General features: G+C 39.3%; 1 protein-coding gene across 1 annotated transcript in view; it reads right to left on the reverse strand.

Moving 5' to 3' along the window:
• Positions 1 to 22,948, reverse strand: part of dlc1 (DLC1 Rho GTPase activating protein) — a 132,173-nt gene that overhangs the window by 91,396 nt on the left and 17,829 nt on the right. The window contains exons 3-4 of the mRNA XM_056236203.1: positions 9,317 to 9,466; positions 8,979 to 9,119 (exon numbers count right to left, since the gene is read on the reverse strand). Coding sequence (XP_056092178.1) covers positions 8,979 to 9,119; positions 9,317 to 9,466 — 291 coding nt within the window. The remainder of the gene's footprint in view (positions 1 to 8,978; positions 9,120 to 9,316; positions 9,467 to 22,948) is intronic.

The following is a 22,948-nucleotide window of genomic DNA, read 5'->3' on the forward strand; positions in this document are numbered from 1 at the left end:
GGAAGCCTGAATTTTCCCTTGTTTTAGCCTAGACGTCTGGGCTGTGTTTGGACGGCTATTAGACGTCTTTTAAACGGGTTTATTCTGTCTTCTATCATGTTCTATCTGTCTCCTCAATTCCTTTATTGCCCTCTGTTATCACATTGTCTTGTTTTATCTACCTTTGTTTTTTTTGTTTCCACATTCTTTCTCTTTTGTTAACATACCCTCATCATTGCGTCCACCCATCCTCCCCTCATGAAGCCAGATGCATGCTGGGTATTATATACATGTATGTGAGGGGTGCGAGTGGCTTATCTGAGGAGTGTTATCTAAGGAGTGATTGTGATCTTAATGGACATAGTGTACCTAAGACAATCTAAAATCACATATCTGCCTTCGTTTTCATGTTAGTATCGCATATGTCCCTGTTATTCTCATTGCAAAGCATGTGCATGACTATAAAGAGATGGGTACATTCTTAAAGGATTTTTGGTGTGAATGACGAGCAAATGTTTAAAGGTGAAGTGTGTAATATATGTGCCTCTAGTGGCACCCAATGGAATTGACAAAAAATAATTCCTTTGTAGAAATGCAGTAATTTCCTTGAACACAAGGTTGGTTGGACAAACTGATAGTCCCGCCTTAAACTCTCACCATTGGCCCGAGTCATTAGCCCGTTTCACACATATAGTCTTTATTGTTTGATCATCCCTTATTCCTGTCATCACAGAATTGACCAGTATTTGTGTGAATGGTCTCTTACTGGTAAAAAGCCAGAACGCTGTTGCTTGTGTGAAGAACAGCATATGTGTGTATTTACCGGTAAAGTAATTTTGGTAATTTTATTTGATTATTTATTTGATATTTGATTGCAGTGTGAAAGGGGCTATTGTTGCAATTTGACTGGTCAGGATTTGGCTAACTTATAGCTTTGGCTGCGTTTACGCCATTTTGTAATTACCATAAATAAAGCTCTCTATGCTTTCGAATCGCTCTTGTGGTACTTTGATGTCAAACACCTATCAGTCGGCACAGCGCCGCTTCAAGTCGAACACACTTTAAATCTGCAGTAGTCAGGCGGAACAGCGGCCACATGGTACAAGTCGTAGCTCTCAAAGAGATTATATTTTGTAATTACAAGTTTTACAAGCACGTGAAGGCTTTTTACAGTTCAGAATTGTTACGGTAATTACGAACGCACCATTTCTATCCATTAAGCTGGCATAAGAGACAGTATTTTAACATAAAACTGCACACTTCACTTTTATTACCCCCAATTTCTGAAATGCTCAGTAGACTAAAGAGTTTTCCTCTCCTTAAAATATATTCTACCCGACGACGCTATTTTTCCATAGCTGAGGACAAATCCACCCATTGCATTCCATTCCTTTTTGATGGTGCTGATACTGAGGTCTGGATAAAGAATTGTCTTGCACCCAATCTGTCTAGGGAACACACACACAAATACACTGACACCAATACACACACGGGGTTACTCACACATACCTGAAAATAAACATATATAGACATAATCCGTATAAAACAATGGTTCTCAGATTTACGGCTAAATAATGACCTTAGCAATGTTAGCTAACAGCAAAAAAAAGTCCCATGCTGGCACACTGAGAGCTATCAACAGTAAATCACCCATAAACACGCATACATGCATGCCAACACCAACACGATTGTAAAATATTGCACAAAATATACCTCAACGTGCATTAAAAAGTCCACAACCCGTCAACTCAGGTTTCGCAACCATAATGTGAAATGATGCGTCTGCAAATACTATGAAACATGATGCAGTATAGAGAGTTAGCCATATTATCATAGTGTGACTGTAACCACCACAGCAACACACTCTACATTCCTCTATGTGTGGGCCTGTTGTTTTCTCAAATTCACAGAATCAACTCAAGGCCACCGACAGTGAAATACTATTAATACTTCGGAGAACTTCTGGCATACTCAAAATAACTATATTTGAGTCAGAGCACTGTTATCATGTGCTATCCCAAACACACCACCCTCATACGAGTGGGAAGATGGTTAAAATGAGCTCAGAACAAAAGAAGAAAAGATTGAGAGGAAGCAGAGAATGAGGTGGCAGAAAATTAGGACAATGTGATAAATGAAATAAATACATAATAGAAAGAACAGCAAAACAGACAAGCATCACTGTTACTATCTCCCATACTTGTGGTCTTACTGAAATTACTATCATGCGGCCTGTTGAAAGTGTACTATTACTTTTACAAGTGATCGAACAAAAGATTGAAGATATATTTTAGATTGAACTAAAAATATAGAACTTAAAATATTTGTTTTAAAACATTGAGTGTGGAAAAAATTGTTTACAATGTAGTAACTCTTCAGGGTCCATCACACTTGCCAGGCAGCACTGGACCACCCAAGTACACAAATGTCATATGTTACATTTCAGTCATGAAAGTGAGAGTTTTTTTTTTTTTTTTGGTATGTGTGTTTAAGTATGCAATCGTGTGTGCAAGTATGTGTCCTCAGTCATTATGGGGCAGGATTGGGTCACATTTTTTGGCCTGAAAGGTCCCTTGGCACAGGTTGTCACGGCATTAGGGATCAGAGGTCGTATCAGGTGTCCAACAGAAAAAACAACGGGGCAGAGCACTCAAGTACTTATTTACTGTGTGTGTGTGTGTGTGTGTGTGTGAGTGAGTGAGAGAGAAATGAGATAAACATTGAGCAGAAACGCATTTAAATAGTTGGTAGGGTAGAATTATGTGGATTGAATGTCAGCATTCACTGGATGTCAGTTATACTAGGAATATCTGAAGTCAAACATGCGATGATAATCATAAATTAAAACTCCAACAGCCAAATATGTTGTACTCATCAACAACTAACATTAAATTCAGCAGACTTGCACTGCTTTTGAAACCAAAGAAACAATTTTTTTTTTAAACATTAGGATAACAATCAGAATATCGTTTTAGAAAGACATTCCTTGTGAAAAATGCAATCTAGTTGCAATTTAGTACATTTAAAACATCAAATTGAAATGCAATATAAAATAACACACCTCAGTTAGTACTTTACATGTGCTTTAGTATTCAACACATCAAAATAATTGTACTTTAAAGTATGGCAAATGGTTATTAAAACAATGATTTAAAATATACTTTAAATTCAAACTTTTAATTTAACATTATGTTCTTTTTAAAAGTTTGTGTCAAGAAATATAGTCATGCAAGTGTGCTCTTTAATTACATAAGTTGCATTTATTTAATTAATAGTATGTAATAAAATGTATTATTGTTTTTTCAATTGTAATTTTAAGAAAGTTTTCTGTGATGGATAGGTTTAGGGTTAGGGGATATAATCTACAATTTGTACATTATAAAAATCATTATCATAATCATCTATGGCAAATCCCCATAAAACATAGAAGCGTGTGTGTGTGTGTGTGTGTGTGTGTGCGTCTGTGTGTGTGTGTGTGTGTGTGTGTGTGTGTGAGAGAGAGTGAGTGTGTGTTGAGTACAAAATATACCAGCCCCCTAGTCTGGTTAAGAATGTGCAGCTGGTAGGGGTCAGACTGGCCCACCCAAAGTCTGAGTGGGTATGTGTGTATGACCATTCTTACTGCACCTTCTTTGACAGATACAAATGCGTTTATTAAAAATAAACGTAATGATAAATGTACACATTCTCTGCATGTATACACAAACCAGGAGCTTTTTGCTTCCGTTTCAGGTCTCAGAAGGGACCTTATTTAGTGTTTATACTTAATATATATACATATACATGCTGTTTGTAGAGTATGCAGACACACAGATGCTATCTATACCCCCCCGAACCTCAAACTTTTTCCATAACTAATGAAGGCATTCCTACACGTGCACTGAGAAACGTGGGAAAAAAGCGACCCCTCTTTTTTTTTCTCTCCCTCTCCGCAGTGAGAACACCCTCTTCTTTACCCCATAATAACTTCCATATGTATTATGCGAACCGTTTTGGCAGGAAGTGATGTAAATTGTCCCTCAGGGCATGTTACATGGCGTAAACTGTATCCTTGACTCAGAGATCACGGTTGACATTACAAGCTACAATCCAAGCTAAAAACATCCAGCTGCATACAGAAACGGTCCAATCGTTTCAATGAGAACTTGAGGATACAAACCTAAAAGTTTAATACTCTGATTAAATCAGTGTACAGTACTTGTATTTCCATCATTACCATATTGCAATATCAAACATGGTCTTACCATGCTACTGTAAAAATATATAACAATCATGTGGAATGGTCTGAACAATATGACGGTTAGAGACCCACAGGAAGTAAAAGTACAGCAGTGGACAATGATACAAAGAATAAACAATTTGTACCAATTCTAATTACGAAGGACATAAAGCGGACAATGACTGATCCCAAGCTAATAGTATTTTGGGTTTTATCTTGCCACAGTTGCTTTTTGCTTGTTCACTGGGGGTTTTCAAGGCACTATCATCCGTTGGTTTGGAACAGTTTGTACTGTAAAACACTACACATCAAAATTAGAATTGAATGGAACTGGTCAATAGGGGACAGCTTTCTCTCTATGCCTTGAAAGTTCATTCTCACTCCCTATAGGCTAGAGAGGTTGATGGTTCAATACAAAAGATTTAAAAAGGCAAGATCAGGAACTACGTCTCATTTCTGGAGAGAATCACACTCTTAGGGTGAAGAACATTCCCTCCAAATGTCACTAACCTCACAATAGCTGGTATTTCCCCCTTTTTTCCGGCCCTAATTGACTCCTTGGATTAGAGAAAGAGAGTCGGGATGCTAATCCCTGTAATCCAGTATAATCCAGGCTCCAATAACAATGGAAGATGCTGAATTAAGCAGACGGCACTTTGGGAAAACAAGAAATGAGGCTAACCTATGGTGCAGGATTAGGGTGCCATGCAGAGGCACATGAGGAGGGGGCTCATTACCCTGCTGGGCACAGTGGTCCGAGAAAGAGACACGAGAGCAAGACCAATGCTGCCTGGATGCTACAAATCAAAGATGATTGGGAATTTATACTTAGCCTTGTACATCCAACCTAAAACCTCTGAAATGTTCACTTTGGTTTGTCAGTTTTCAGATAGACAATGTCTTTTTATACTTTGAAAAAAAAATGTGTTTATAATTTGTATATTTATACATTTTACTCTACCTGGAATCCATACACACAGTATGCAACACAAAATCACATGACTAGTCCTAGACAGCAATGAGGTTAACGTGAGATCAAATGGATACTTTGTCTTACGTCTTGTGCTCCTCAGTAAAAGTCTCTCACGCGAGTTTCAGAAGAGATCTCAATCTCACAAACTGCTCAGATTTGCCAAGATACTAAAGTCTACAATCAAAAGTCAGAGATTTTGATATGAACTCAAACATTTCTCATCAAATTCTTCCAAGATCACATCTGAGTTATCCTATTCATATGCATTTACATTATATAACATTTTCATAGTTTTATAGTTTATAAAAAGTCACAATTACAAGAAAAAAAGTTTCAGTTACGAGACATAGAATGTTGCAATTGTGAGATAAAAAATCAAACTATTAAGACATGTCAAATTATGAGATACAAAGCCATAGTTTGATGAATAAAAACGTGATTCATTCATTCATTCACTTTTATTTTTCTGCACTGATTATCACACAATGCAAAGTTTAATCATTCACTTATCCATCATTTTTTACTATGAATATCACATAATGCAAAGTACTTCATTATGTGATATTTATATTCAAAAAAATTTAATTACATTTATTATATTTAATATCCCTGTAAGCATGTTTGTGGGTGTGTACTGCACACGGCACCTGTTTCCAGCTCCCCTCTGTCTGTGTGTGTTTGCATATTTACATCATGATTTATAGTTATCATCAATGCTTTCAAACACAGGGGATCTTGTCACGCACAACTCTCAATCTCCTGCCATTTCAAGCCTATAAATGTATAGTCAACAAATGACTGTACTACACTTTGGCTGCCATCATCTGTTTGATATACAAATATGACGCCAGTTCCGACAGATGAAAACCCCTTAGGACAGATAGATTTCTTATGCTGAGACCTCAGGAGCCTCAGGCAAATATATTGAGTTCTGCCCATGCCGGGCCAATGAGCTATCAACAACCACGCTGCAAGCCAAATACTAAACATCTTGTGCTCTTGACAAGCTTGAGTTACGAGATCAAAGTGGGCCGAAACATTCAGGGTTCTGGCTCATGTGAAGAGAGAAACAAAGACTTACAGACAAAAACAACCACACATGTAAGATGTACTGTACCACATATTCAGACCACTGATAGAGAGAATTTTTAAGATGAATTAATGTTATTAGTCAACAACTGCTGGAAATACTCATGCCAGATAGTATATAAATTAATCTAAAGGGGGAGAAAGCATATTCATAAAGCAGCTTAGATGTTTTCCATGACTGCTAGTGTCCCCTAAACAGAACTATCTCTTTCTTTTTAATCATCTTACATAAACCAAAATCTCAAAGTGGGTCTTTGTGATGTGTAATATCAATGATATCATTCCATGTATGTGTCATGTCTGCTTTCCCCCTATTTTCTCTGACACACAGAGCAAGACAAAGCCCTTGTTTTGCACTCTAAGAATGCCTGATACAGCACGCCTGACCTTGAACATTTCGGAAAACACAGATTTCCTGCTTAAGGTCAAAAATGAGGTTCAATTTTCCACATCCTTCTCTAAAAACATGATTTTTTTTTGCTCTTTTGCCATCCAGTATCCCTCTCATTCTCACCAAGGCCAACTTTAACTTATTAAAACTGATAGGGATAAGCCTTCTCCACAGCTTAGCTGTTTAGCAGTGTTTAACGGAAAACCCGCCATCTAAATAAAACAAACAAACTTTTATTCCAGTTCCAATAAGAGCAACGAGGTAAATTATTCATAAACACTTAGGGAAGGTGGTAACATAACTTTGATATGAAGGAGTTTTGAATTATTAAATATTCAACTTAGAGGTACAAATGCATGAGGTTTGCAGTAAAAGGGGTTACAAAACCAGACAAAAATATTGGAATATTCTAGGTTGGGAAAATGTGTAATATTGTTGAAGAGAACTACTTTCCAAGCTGGAATGGATTTAGACAAAGAATGTTCACATTTTACGTCTACTTATTGGAATAAAGAACTTGCTACTAAACCTACAATACATTACTTAGAAAACTGAATGTTCATTTTAAGGGGAATAAATAAGAGTACTTTTCAAAAGTTCAGAGTCAGAATTGTTTTAATGCTTTTAGAAAGAAGTCTCTCCAAAGCTGCTCCAAAGATTTGATTTAAAAAAACAAACCGTAAAAACATAATTTTTAACAGTTCTTTAAAATAACCGTTTTATATTGTTGATTATTTTAAAATTTAATTATAAAAAAATGTCCCCAAAATGTATAGTATAGGGTATACTATACACCCCACCCCACCCACACACACACACACACACCTACCTAGTATGTGATGCCTCAATAAACTTAATTCTGGGAATTCACTGTCACTGCTACCTCAAATGACATCCAAGGGTAGCCAAGGCCTTTTAGCTTGAAGTTCTGCGTCAGTATTTAACATAACTTAGCAAGAGCAAAGATGTAAGCGCAAGAGAAAGAATGTTCTAGCTTGTGTGTGTATCAAAAGGCCGAATCTTTCACGTGTTTACCAGGTACACGTACGTAATCCGTTTAGGAATGGCAGGAACGAACAAACACAAAGTGGACACACACTTGATGGTCAAAGACATTGAATTGTGTCAGTGTAAACAGTAGTTTCTCTTGTAAACAGGAATGACTTCATCTGTATTTCGCGAAATGCGCTATGGTGCCTGCGTGTGTCTGTGGGTACTTGCTGAAACGTGTAAACTTGCATTCCTTGTGCCATGCATTATAGTGTTTCAATGATCTGCTCTCTGGCTCCATTTCTCATGTCTCGTCTCCTTGACCTCTGTCTGAGCAGTCTGCTATGTTGACCAATTGATCAAGATTAAATGGACACAGACATTCAATGAGAAACTTGCTTAATTTTTTCTATTAACTCAGTCAAGATGACTACAGACTGAAAGATGAAACATAAAGGATCCCATTGAGATAAGGGAGAATTTTAAGTACAGATTGGATTCAAAAACGGTAATATTGTGAAAAATCATGGCAATTTAACACAATTTTAATTTGGTTCATAAATGCTGATATACCTGTAACTCAAAGGTTTTTGATGACATTGACTAATCTACTGAAAGCATTATGACTTTTGACATTGATAAATAACACCAAAAACTTATTGGTCCTTCCCCACATTCACTTGTTTCTGCTCTCAAACAGACCTTTTTAAACTTAACATTCCATCCATCTTCCCCTGCCTCTTACTGACATTTTAAGTGTTGTTTGCCATGTGCTCCTGAAATGTGGAGTCAAGCATGCAATGGGTAATCAGATGGAAGACTCTTTCGCTCACCTCAGAACACAAACTCACACAAAAAAACTCACTCGCTCACATCCCTAGACATCCAGACATGTGCATGCACAAGAGTGGACGATCATAAGAATGTTCTCAGTGTGTTTAGCTGGTGGAAGTTGGCAGGCGGTAAAGGCTGTTATTATCATGTTCCAGCAGCTTTAGCCACTCAGAAAGAAGAAAATAAGAGGGAGGATGAGAGACAGCGACAGAGAGAGTGTCTCTCCTCAGTAAACTTTAAAGTGGCTGCTGGTACCAGCACACTCTAATTTGCTGTTTACGTTGTCATTCAGCAAACAGAAAAGCAAGTCTAAATGTTGGACACTTCAGTTGCCTCTTTAAAAAGTGCATAAGAGATGATTGACACCAGGTTTAACCAATTCCAGAGCCCAAAGAAAGTATGAATGGTATGTAAAAGTTCTCCTCACACCAATGAAAACCTTGTATTTAGTTATTAGTATTTGATTTGATCAATTGTTCAATGACAGGTTTTAGTTAACTAACCTCATTTTTTGGTCTAGCCCCAGAAGTTCCAGAGGGTCCTGAAGAGGACAGTGATGATGAAGAGCGATAAAGTGGGGTGTTTAGAGACTGGGAGGAGACTGAAAGACTTCCTGCTGAATCCAGCGGTTCTAAATCAACTTCCTGTTTAAGAGAAGAGTAAAATCGTCATATAAAAACAATCACTACTGTATCAAACCTGTGTCAAGTACTTTACATAGATTTTGTACTGAAGACCTGATGCAGTTGCTGACCATTATTTCATACATCATCATCACAAATCTTTCAGATGAAATTAGTGTATTATTTTGCATGAAAGCTTCTGATTGGTGGCCACTCACAGAGATGATCCGCCTCTTTAAATTGGGAGTGCCACTGAGGGAGGAGCTTAGAGCATTTTCAATCTCTTTGTCCAACTGATCCAACTTCATTATTAACAGAACCATGGAGTCCAAACGTGACCTTTCCTTCTCCCTCTCCTCCCGTGAGCTCTGAAAGGAGAAAAACAGTTGAGCAAAATCTAATTTAATGCGAGAAATGTAATCTTAAAACCAACAGTGACATTAATCTGATGGCTTCCAATGACAATTCTTAAAACATATGTCACAGCAGACCAGCCGCCGACTCGGATGAAGACGGGATTTTTCCATACAAGCTGAGGCAACACATCATTATATCTTTTTTAGTTATTTTCTTTACCCTTAAGAGTGGCCAGTGCTATTAGGAACAGTTAACCCCAAAATAATTGTTATAAACTACTCCCTCATCTATCATTTCTAAACCTGTGAGACTTTCTTTTGTCAATAGAAAACAATATACATAATTATTTGAATTATAATAAAAAATAATATACATAATTATTGTAATATATAATTGACTTTCGTTGTGTTTGTTTGGATATTATTGACAAGATTACAAAGTCTGGCTTTAATGCCAATAGATTATTTTTTAAAATATTTTAAATTATTATTTATACTATTACATTTTTTTACCAAAAAGGGCTGAAAATGAGCTGAAGAAAATAAAAGTGCATAAAAATACAGAAAGTGGGTGTATTTAATTAATGATAAATAAATACCATAATAAAAAAACGGAAATGTATTAAAAGTTATTTATTTATAGGCCTATATAAAAAAATACATATTTTTTTAAGACAATATTACAAAGTCTGGTTTTAATGCCAATAAATTATTATTTTAATTATTATAAATTATTAATACTTATATTCAGTGTTGGGTAACTTACTCTAAAAAGGTCAATTACTAGCTACTAATTACATCTTCAAGTGTTATTAGATTGGTCTCTAAAAAGTATTGCATTATTAATTACTTTCTAAATCCCATAGCTGAAGACAATAAAAAATGCAGAAAGATGGGATTTTGTTAACTGTTTTTGGTTAGCAAAATCCCCTTCTCTGCATCTTCACAGTCCACAGTGGTGGAATGATGAAATAACTAGCAGAGAGCTGCAGAGAGGAAAGAGAGAGATAGAGAGAGTGGAAAACAGAAGTTGTAATGCTACTCAAGCAGAGAGGAATGATGCTGGCACTTGCCCCGTGTCTGAACCAGGCCTGTGCAAACAGCCCCACACAAAGCAGAGCAGTGTGTAAAGGGCTTGCGTAGCTTGTTCTGGTATTTACCCTTAATACACGCTTGTCTATCACAGAGCACACAGTTAGAGAAAGAGAGACACTCTGCTAATAATGAGCTAACAAAAATACAATTCATTGTCCAAAACACACATTTTATCTCCAGACACCTTGAAGGCTTTTAAAAGTTTGTTTTTTGTTCCAGTGTTTCAATATGCACAGGTCATGAGGATTAGCTGATTGACTTATTTGATGAGCACGTCTCTGTGGAATATGTTTGTCAAGTCATTATTTACTTGCAGGGTTAAAAATCTGTTCACCAAAAAAAAAACTATTTCTCAATTATCAATTATCTTTCTTCAGTGCAACACAAGGAAGAATGTTGTTCTGTTCTATAATGAAAGTGAAAGGGGAGTGGTACTGTCTAGCCCCATAAAAGGAGTTAATTTTTGCACATTTTATTTTATATTATTTAATATGCTGTACTGTATATACTTCTTAAACCATAGGATAGCTTAAAATGAGGAATGGCCTAACATTTTAACCAATAGCCTAATTATTAAAAATCTCATTTGAGTTTTTCGGGCCAGGTTTGATCAGTCATGTAAAAATGACATTAGTATGAAAAGCTAAACATTCGAATAAAAACATCCTTTTGTGTTCATTTGAAGGTCATTTGGGAAGGGAATAACATGAGGATGAATAAGTAAGTTTACGTTTTAAGGTGAAATACTTTAACTCCAACACCGTCATGCTGTAAAGAGATTTTGGCTGCAATTTACAGACACATAGACATTCATTAAAGTCACAAAGGGCATTTAGTGCTACTGATTAGCTGTGACTGGTGCAGGTGTTGACAAATTTAGCACATCATCACAACGGACGTGTATGAATGTGTGTTGTGTTCCACAAAAAATAATAATTTCATGTATAAATAAAAGACACTGTGCTTTATGTATTATTTTTCGCTAAGTTACTTAAATTCCATAAAATTAGGTCAAACAAACACAGTCAAGCCACTCATGACACATCAGCTGACAACAGGGCCAGAGAACAGGAAAGGTTCCTCATTCAGTTTTGAATGAGTGTGTGTGTGTGTGTGTGTGTGTGTGTGTGTGTGTGTGTGTGTGTGTGTGTGTGTGTGTGTGTGTGTGTGTGTGTGTGTGTGTTGTTGTGCTAATTTAGAGCACTTTGCCACAGAAACTATATTGTTTGTTTAGGACTGTTCTTTGTGAGCAGAGTCAGGCAGAATATAATCTGTCTGTCAAAGTGCAGTCAAAGACACGCTATTTGGCATCTCGTATCTATTCCTGGAAATACACTATGATAAAATGTGAATTATAAATTCTTGGAATCCTTTGCTACGTTTAACGTACACTGTCAATTTTTGGGATTGACAACCGCATTTACTTACAGATCTCGAAATGTCCCGTTCACACAGCAATTTACAGTAAATACTATCTGTATGAACGTTCAACGGAAGTCAAGCCCATATTCTCTTACTAGTAACCATAGCGACAGTGACCAAAGTGATATCAAAGATGGCGACGTCCATAAAACTAAAAGAGACTTATCACTTTTGACACGACACAGTGCAAACAAAGAACTTATACTCTTTGGTCCAAATGAACATCAAGTTCATCCATCAAATCTTCATTAACGAACAGCAGCTTCAATGTAAACATGTACTAGCCGGAAATCTTTGCCGTTGCACTCGCGTCTCGCGCATGACCGCGCATGATGACACGCCATTCCGCGCGCATAGAACACAACTGATGGGAGCTGCTCCGGTGGAGAACCAACAACCTTCTTAAAGTTCAGATGATGCAGAGACAAAACCACACACAAAAACCCTTTGCAGAAGAGCGGTCTCTAGCACTGTATAAAGTGACAGACAACTAGTCCAGTACGGTTGAGTTCGGTAATAAAATGCGTTTGTCACTCACATAAATAATCGTAGGCCTACTGTGTGTAAATGTAATCGTATTAAGGACTACGGTTAACCATAATGCTTCTGTGTGAACGTGGCCTTTATATTATCACTAACTAACTGAACCAAAGACATTTTTTTTTTTATATTTATAACTATATATATATACACTCACCGGCCACTTTATTAGGTACACCTGTCCAACTGCTCGTTAACACTTAATTTCTAAGCAGCCAATCACATGGCGGCAACTCAGTGCATTTAGGCATGTAGACATGGTCAAGACAATCTCCTGCAGTTCAAACCGAGCATCAGTATGGGGAAGAAAGTTGATTTGAGTGACTTTGAACGTGGCATGATTGTTGGTGCCAGAAGGGCTGGTCTGAGTATTTCAGAAACTGCTAATCTACTGGGATTTTCACGCACAACCATCTCTAGGGTTTACAGAGAATGGTCCGAAAAAGAAAAAACATCCAGTGAGCGGCAGTTCTGTGGGCGGAAATGCCTTGTTGATGCCAGAGGTCAAAGGAGAATGGCCAGACTGGTTCGAGCTGATAGAAGGGCAACAGTGACTGAAATAACCACTCGTACAACCGAGGTATGCAGCAAAGCATTTGTGAAGCCACAACACGCACAACCTTGAGGCGGATGGGCTACAACAGCAGAAGACTCCACCGGGTACCACTCATCTCCACTACAAATAGGAAAAAGAGGCTACAATTTGCAAGAGCTCACCAAAATTGAACAGTTGAAGACTGGAAAAATGTTGCCTGGTCTGATGAGTCTCGATTTCTGTTGAGACATTCAGATGTTAGAGTCAGAATTTGGCGTAAACAGAATGAGAACAGGGAACCATCATGCCTTGTTACCACTGTGCAGGCTGGTGGTGGTGGTGTAATGGTGTGGGGGATGTTTTCCTGGCACACTTTAGGCCCCTTAGTGCCAATTGGGCATCGTTTAAATGCCACGGCCTACCTGAGCATTGTTTCTGACCATGTCCATCCCTTTATGGCCACCATGTTGTACCCATCCTCTGATGGCTACTTCCACCATGTCACAAAGCTCTAATCATTTCAAATTGGTTTCTTGAACATGACAATGAGTTCACTGTACTAAAATGGCCTCCACAGTCACCAGATCTCAACCCAATAGAGCATCTTTGGGATGTGGTGGAACGGGAGATTCGCATCATGGATGTGCAGCCGACAAATCTGCGGCAACTGTGTGATGCCATCATGTCAATATGGACCAAACTCCCTGAGGAATGCTTCCAGCACCTTGTTGAATCTATGCCACGAAGAATTGAGGCAGTTCTGAAGGCAAAAGGGGGTCCAACCCGTTACTAGCATGGGGTACCTAATAAAGTGGCCGGTGAGTGTATATATATACATATATATATATATATATATATATATATATATATATTTATATATAAAAGTTTTTATTATTACCAGCATTATTTTAGTGTAATTTATTTACTATTATAATTTTTGTTAATATTTTGAATTAGATTAGACAGCAAAACCTTGACGAGAATTGAAAATGAACTATTAGAAACAGAGCTACAAGGTGTAAACCATAATAAAACTGATTGAAACAAAATAAACTAACTGAAAACTATAGGGGCACAGAACTAAACCATGATACAAAACCACCATCATTAAATGAAAATGGCATTATATGACCCATTTAAAATGTACAGTGTGAATGAGCTTATCACAGTCACAAATGAGATCTCTTTAAAATCCAAATGGTTTCTCTTTCACACAAATGAGATTAAATGGAGAACAAATGGAGACTTTTGCTTAAGTCTCCTGCTTCTCAGATTTTCTCATGAGAAAACCTCCCCAGCTGGTGTACACATCTCCTCTAGAGTTTCCGAACATATCTCAACAATGTCACCAACTGTGCTCATGTTTACCAGGATACCAAAGTCTGCAATCAAAAGTCAGAGATCTCAATCTAAACCCAAACATGATTTATCTAGTACTTCCAATACCACATTTTCTGAGCTATGCTATTATCCACAGAATATATTTATAGCTCTAATTTGACTATCTTACATTTTATTTGCTTGTATTTTTATTTTTCCTAAGCAATTTAAATACAAAAGGACGGATTTGATAATTAAAAAGGAACTTCATTATCAGAAAAAAAAGTAAAATGGCACAGTAATTTTTAAAAGGTTACTGTGTAAACACACAGGTCAGGGTAACATGGGATCACATGCCTACAAGTTTTTAATGATTGAACTACAGAAAGATTCTTCTCATCTGTTTTGCTTTCTTCATGTCTTATATGTGATATCAGGTGTTACACTGACCTCAGGTGGTGTGTGTTTAGTAAGACACTACAGCTGTGGACATCCTTAAAGGGTTAGTTCACCCAAAAATGAAAATTCTGTCAGTAATTACTCATGTTGTTCTAAGATATTTTTGATTAAATCTGAGAGCTGTCTCTCTCCTCCATAGGCTTCTTTTGTAATTGAAACCTGCCGGCCCAGAAAGTTAGTAAAAACATTGTTAAAATAGTCCAAGTGACTACAGTGGCTCAACCTTAAGTTTATCAAGCGACGAGAATACTTTTTGTGCGCAAAATAAATAAATAACGACTTTATTCAACTATTCGTTTTCTTCTATGTGGGCCTCTGAGTGAGTTCACGTAGTGTAACAGGGCAGCGCTATGTCAGAACGTTGGCTCACTATTGGCCGACGCTGGTCATGAGTGTGATGCTGGCCAATAGTGAGCCTACATTCTGACGTAGCGCTGCGCTGTTACACTACGTGAACAGAATTTTCATTTTTGGGTGAACTAACTCTTTAAAGAAACACACATACACTGATGCACAAACCCAAGCTTGTGTATAGGGTCAGAAATTAAGGGTGGCTTGGGGCAAAAATTCCATAGAAAGTGACAAGCATCTAAAAACGAGGAGGTAAATGTGTTCTGATATCCATCTATAAATTACAGGAACGTCTGTCTGTCTGTGTGTCTGTTATTCGCATATCTCTCGAACCGTTAGTCCGATGGATTTCAAACTTGACAGGTGTCTTCCTACGGGCACCAGTAAGTGAAGTGCTAAGTTTGACGTTATTTGGATTATAAATGCAAGATATTGTTAAATATATCGGTAAAAGAAGCACACATCGGCTTTTGCCGCTCTAGCCGCTGGCCACTCCCCCTCTCACACTGCGCACTGAGGCCACTCCCCCTCTCACACTGCACACTGAGTCGCCACTCCCACTCTCACACTGCACACTGAGTCACCACTCCCACTCTCACACTGCACACTGAGTCACCACTCCCACTCTCACACTGCACACTGAGTCACCACTCCCACTCTCACACTGCACACTGAGTCACCACTCCCACTCTCACACTGCACACTGAGTCACCACTCCCACTCTCACACTGAGTCACCACTCCCACTCTCACACTGCACACTGAGTCACCACTCCCACTGTCACACTGCACACTGAGTAGCCACTCCCCCTCTCAAACTGCGCACTGAGGCCACTCCCCCTCTCACACTTCACACTGAGTCGCCACTCCCACTCTCACACTGCACACTGAGTGGCCACTCCCCCTCTCACACTGCGCACTGAGGCCACTCCCCCTCTCACACTGGACACTGAGTGGCCACTCCCCCTCTCACACTGCACACTGAGTCGCCACTCCTACTCTCACACTGCACACTGAGTGGCCACTCCCCCTCTCACACTGCGCACTGAGGCCACTCCCCCTCTCACACTGCACACTGAGTGGCCACTCCCCCTCTCACACTGCGCACTGAGGCCACTCCCCCTCTCACACTGCACACTGAGTGGCCACTCCCCCTCTCACACTGCGCACTGAGGCCACTCCCCCTCTCACACTGCACACTGAGTGAGCACAGCGCAGGACCAGAGACAGAGAGGGTCGAAGAAAGCAGCGGAGCTTAAGTAGCGTTTTCTCTGAGTTCACTGTGTAGCCTGCTCCCTGAATCGTGTAGTTCAATTTTCCATATTTATTGTATGTCATTATGTCAGTATCAGTATTTGCTTTCTACCATACACAAATACAAATGTCAAATTAATCAAAGAATCCGGTGCGCCTGTAGTATGGCCACACAGACAAGAGCTCCGTCACTAACTTGGGTTCTGTTCGTTTTGTTTGTGTTCGTAACTTGTTTTTTCCATGCTACTGTGTCACTCATCCAGTACGACCAGCAGACACTTCGGGATATTAGGTCATCACTTGGCAAGGATTATCAACGGACATCAAACGGATCTGAAGTGGAAAAGGTCAGCTGCTACTCGGGGTCAACATCAGCAACGACCTTACCTGGTCTGCTCACACAACAAAGCTGCCCGGAAACGCCTCTTCTTCCTAAGGAGACTGAAGAAGTTTGGCATGGACTCAGTCATCCTCACTAACTTCTACAGATGCACAATAGAGAGCATATTGACTGGTTGTATCACAGTGTGGTATGGGAGCTGCACTGACAGGGACCACAAGATCCTACGCAGTGTGGTCAGGTCTGCTGAGTTCATCATCGGCAGGAAGCTCCCAGCCCTACAGGACATCTACCACATACGATGCCTCAGGAAAGCTGGCATGATTTTAAGAGAATGTTACCACCCATCATTCAGTCTTTTTACCCCGCTACCTTCCGGTAGGCAATACCGAAGCATCCGGTCCCGCACGCAAAGACTAGATAACAGCTTCTTCCCAAGGGCCATCAGGCTTCAAAATGGACAATGACAATCTCTCTTCACCTTCTCTCTAGTCACTTACACACTGTCACTTTTAGCTACTGTTTGCACTTAATTAGCAATATTGCACTACTGTTACCCCTGCCAGACTTTTTTTTAGTGTACTTATATGTTATGTTATGTCAGGTTGCTATGCGGTGTCTTGTCATAAGAATTTCAGTGCCCAGTTTAACCTTGTGTTGTTCTGTGCATCTGACAATAAAAAGACTTGAAACTTGAAACTTGTCACTGAACTTTTGCTGTGTAATTGTAACAATGAGCACTCAAACACTATACACCATACCAACAATGACTAAAAACACACACAAAAACTGATTTTGCACGGGCTCTTTGCACTAGTAGCTCTTAATATGAAATTCTAAGCCTAGCTAGTAGCTATAAAGCCCGTCTACGGAAAGTCTGGCCACTCCCTATGAAGTCCTATTGTACCGAATTTTGGTTGTAGTTCCACCAGAGTTCCACTGGGGGCGATCGTCCGAGTGCAAAATGAATGAGAGTCTATGGAGCTAGATGGCTAAATTTGTCTCTTTCACCCGATTGCTGTTGAGAAATCTCAGATTTGAATTTTTGCAAGTTTCAACATGGGTTATAGGTCGAAAGTTGAATGAACGAGTACTTATGTCCTTTCGATTTCTTACAGGTTGAGTTGTTGTTGCCCATAACATGCTAGCATTCTGCTAATGGACGCTGATTGGTCAGTGAAGGCCTGATTACGACCAGAGATACCGCTTGATGGCATCGTGGCATCCGAAGCGGGACCAGAATGTTAAGGCGGACTTAACTCTTCTAGCACGTGTATTTACCTGTGTCAGCTGTGTTGTCGATGCCTCGAGAGAAAGGAAAGTGCAGAGCGTGAAAGCACCAAAGTGACTGAAGGATTGCCATAAAGCAGTATCTCTGGTCGTACAATGTGTATGACGTCATTGACATTTTAAAAGACTTTTTAAAGCAAATAAGTGACTCTAAAAAATCTAACACCCAGTAATCTGTAATTACTTTGCATCTCCTTTCGAAAACAACATTCAAATTACTAGACAAACAATTATATCCTGAGAAAAGTGGATTTTGAGGGGTATATCTCCATAGACCTCCATTCATTCTGCACTCGTCCTGTGAGCGCCCTCATATGGAACCAGAGTGGAACTGCAACCAGTTCAGAACCCGGAAGTTTACTGAGAGTGAAAGTTCTCCCCCATATTAGACATTCTCTGGCTATACATTAACATTATAAAGAATATTAAAAAAAAATATTCAAAAAAAAAAATTTGATATTCAATATAATCATTCAATCATTATTCAATAAAAACAATGCCTCTGAAAGTCTATTCCAGGTGGCAAATAGTACCCCTTAATGGAGAAAGCAGACGTGGGGACATTTCATGCCATTATAAACCGTTTTCGGTCCTCAAGGTCTTTTTTTGTCAGGTTTTTCAAATGTTCTAGGACATTCTGAGACCTTTCATAGCTACATGGACAGCAAAGCATGTACACACATATGCTCTCACATATACACACAACACATTCTACATTCATACAGCACACCTCTCACTACAGTGACCTTTCCTTGACATTTTGACTGTGCATCTGCTTGTGTTATAATAAGCTTCAATATAAAGTGTGAAACTGAAAATGCATTTTTATTTGAATGTTATGCTGAAACACTCTCCTCAAATAATTAAAGTCACTTATTTCACTTAACCTCAATAATATATCCGAAAATCATAATTTGAAGTCAAGGAAAATTAAGTAAAAATGTTTTAATTAAAGGTGCTCATGCAAAAGTTTGTTCTCAGGTCCTAGATAAAGTGCAGAAATGTGCTATTTACTTCATCCATGATTGATTTATTAATATACATCTGATAATAGAGAACATTATTGAAGTTGGTGAATGGTACAGGTCATTGAGTTTATTCTCAGTATTTGGATTTCAGCCAGTTCAGTCCTTGTACAGCTGTTGTCTGTTATATGTATCTTATTCTCTCTCTCTCTCTCTCTCTCTCTCTCTCTCTCTCTCTCTCTCTCTCTCTCTCTCTCTCTCTCTCTCTCTCTCTCTCTCTCTCTCTCTCTCTCTCTCTCTCTCTCTCTCTCTCTCTCTCTCTCTCTCTCTCTCTCTCTCTCTCTCTCTCTCTCTCTCTCTCTCTCTCTCTCTCTCTCTCTCTCTCTCTCTCTCTCTCTAATCATTTGGCCTCGACCACCACCTCTCTCATATTTTTTCTTCATCTTACATAGCATTCTGCCGATAAAGATGCTTTGCATGGTAAGCTAAAGATTCAAATGGTTGGCTCAATTTGGTTGTATAGTTAGTCATAGTCTCTTTATGAGACTGCGATAGAATGCAGATGTCCCCCTCATTTGTAAGTCGCTTTGAATAAAAGCGTCTGCTAAATGATTAAATCATTGAGCTGAGTATTTGTCATTGAACACTTGAGTCTGTGGACAGTACATTGAAAATAAATGCTGAATTGGTGCTCAAGAAACATTTTATTATCAATGTCAAAGGACAAGTATTTATTCGAGCCCCGACGAAACGCATCAATTCACAAAATTAACCAGGAACTATGACCATATTAGCCCCGTTCTGTCAACACTGCATTGGCTCCCTATTAATTTAAACATCGTATACATTTTTAAATATTGCTGACTACTTACAAAGCACTTAATGGTCTAGCTCCTCAGTATTTGAGCGAGCTCTAAACGCATTATAGTCCTTCACGTCTATTGCGATCTCAAAATTCTGGCCAGTTGATAATACCTAGAATATCAAAATCAACTGCAGGCGGTAGAACCTTTTCCTATTTAGCATCTAAACTTTGGTACAGTCTCCCTAACATTGTCCGGGAAGCAGACACACTCTGTCAGTTTAAATCTAGACTAAAAACACATCTATTTTACCTGGCATTCACATAGAACATTATACACTCACCGGCCACTTTATTAGGTACACCTGTCCAACTGCTCGTTAACACTTAATTTCTAAGCAGCCAATCACATGGCGGCAACTCAGTGCATTTAGGCATGTAGACATGGTCAAGACAATCTCCTGCAGTTCAAACCGAGCATCAGTATGGGGAAGAAAGTTGATTTGAGTGACTTTGAACGTGGCATGATTGTTGGTGCCAGAAGGGCTGGTCTGAGTATTTCAGAAACTGCTAATCTACTGGGATTTTCACGCACAACCATCTCTAGGGTTTACAGAGAATGGTCCGAAAAAGAAAAAACATCCAGTGAGCGGCAGTTCTGTGGGCGGAAATGCCTTGTTGATGCCAGAGGTCAGAGGAGAATGGCCAGACTGGTTCGAGCTGATAGAAGGGCAACAGTGACTGAAATAACCACTCGTTACAACCGAGGTATGCAGCAAAGCATTTGTGAAGCCACAACACGCACAACCTTGAGGCGGATGGGCTACAACAGCAGAAGACTCCACCGGGTACCACTCATCTCCACTACAAATAGGAAAAAGAGGCTACAATTTGCAAGAGCTCACCAAAATTGAACAGTTGAAGACTGGAAAAATGTTGCCTGGTCTGATGAGTCTCGATTTCTGTTGAGACATTCAGATGTTAGAGTCAGAATTTGGCGTAAACAGAATGAGAACATGGAACCATCATGCCTTGTTACCACTGTGCAGGCTGGTGGTGGTGGTGTAATGGTGTGGGGGATGTTTTCCTGGCACACTTTAGGCCCCTTAGTGCCAATTGGGCATCGTTTAAATGCCACGGCCTACCTGAGCATTGTTTCTGACCATGTCCATCCCTTTATGGCCACCATGTACCCATCCTCTGATGGCTACTTCCACCATGTCACAAAGCTCTAATCATTTCAAATTGGTTTCTTGAACATGACAATGAGTTCACTGTACTAAAATGGCCTCCACAGTCACCAGATCTCAACCCAATAGAGCATCTTTGGGATGTGGTGGAACGGGAGATTCGCATCATGGATGTGCAGCCGACAAATCTGCGGCAACTGTGTGATGCCATCATGTCAATATGGACCAAACTCCCTGAGGAATGCTTCCAGCACCTTGTTGAATCTATGCCACGAAGAATTGAGGCAGTTCTGAAGGCAAAAGGGGGTCCAACCCGTTACTAGCATGGGGTACCTAATAAAGTGGCCGCTGAGTGTACATTGATATTATTCAAATCAGTTAAATGATTATTAGGCTGCATAGATTGGGTCAGCCGGAACCGGGGACACTTCCTATAACACCAGATGTACTCGTTACATCATAAGAAAAATGGCATCTACACTAAATGTTAGTCTTTCCGTTTATTCCGAGCTTTACTGAAGTCAGCCGGATCCTGGCCGTATCCAGATCAGATGGTGAACCGGCGCCTAGACACGACCACAAAGCATCCCTGAAGAGAGAGAGAGAGATGTGTGCGTGTGTGTGTGTGAATTACCCGCGCCTGTGCAGCGTCTCTCTACTAGCAATTAAGCTGTGAGTTGAATTACTTAAAAACATTTGCTGTTTTCAAGTAATTAGAGCCTCCTTGCTGAGTAATATAATGTAGTGATTAAGTAGCAAAGCTAATTTATTAATAAAAGCAAAGGGCAGTGATGACAACAAGTCTCTTTGCTCCTGAATGTGTGTGCGGCACGCAGTGTGATATCGATGTACGTGTGACGTATGTGTCTGTGTGTGTGCTTCATTGAAAATCAGCATATTAATATATAATTGTGATTAATCTGACATGGCTGTTTTATTGGATCTTCCAGCCAATCAGAATCAAGTATTCAGGCATCATTATAATTTATACGGGCAGTGGGAAAACTGCAAATATTTGCTGCTTTCTGCACATGCTGTGAAACAGAGCTAAGATGGCCTTAGAGGGCTAGAAAGAAATCAAATGATTTATGCGTGAGTTTGTGTGTGCTCTCTCTCTATTATTATAATGTCTTGTGACTGCCTCCCCATTTATTTTCCATTTAGCACAGAATTATCCTGTCAGAGTCAGTGCTTTGCTGTTGGATTTGCAGAGGTGAGCCAGAATTGTGCGAGTGTGTGTGTGGTGAAAGGCTAGTTGCGTATGCCTAAGCTTTTCCATGACACACACTTGTTCTGAAACGCTCATAAACACATAACCTCTGTTCTCACTCTCATGTGATGTATTATTCTATCTCTGATATAAGTGGCATCTGTCTTGCAGAGCCTTAAATGGAGGAATATACCAGAAAATCATTATTTTTAGAAGCAAGATCTGCATCTTTAACGGATATGACAACTTTTACAGTTTCACTCTCTTTTAGTGTCTTCTACGGGTCACATTCCTACAGGGTTCTTCCTGTTTTGATTTGACAGAATCCCCACACTGTGAGATCTCCCAGAATCATCCTGCTCTCTTCCTCTTTCCCTGAGATCTCTGGGGAATGTGCTTATGACCAACTAAAGTCTGTCCTTAGTGGACCCCACAGATCTTTTCTTAAGACCTCAGTGTTTGAAATGAGTGTGTCCTGCAGAGTGACACATCGCTGGTTAGCCACTAATATAAAATGGAAGCTGTCAGCGGCCAACTCCTGCACAATCCTTCACTAGGAAGACAGGCTTAGAGAAGAGAGAGCAGGGAATAAACTGGACACATGATAAAACTCCTGAAATATGCTATAGTACAATTTCAGGCCTCAACTCTTATTGTAATGAAATGGTTTTGCACTATGCATCAGGGGAACTGCATTTTGCTGGTTTGTTTAATCCTACAAT

This window comes from Rhinichthys klamathensis, unplaced genomic scaffold, assembly GCF_029890125.1.
Source record: "Rhinichthys klamathensis goyatoka isolate OS25496 unplaced genomic scaffold, OSU_Roscu_1.1 h1tg000440l_1, whole genome shotgun sequence".
Classification (NCBI taxonomy): domain Eukaryota; kingdom Metazoa; phylum Chordata; class Actinopteri; order Cypriniformes; family Leuciscidae; genus Rhinichthys; species Rhinichthys klamathensis.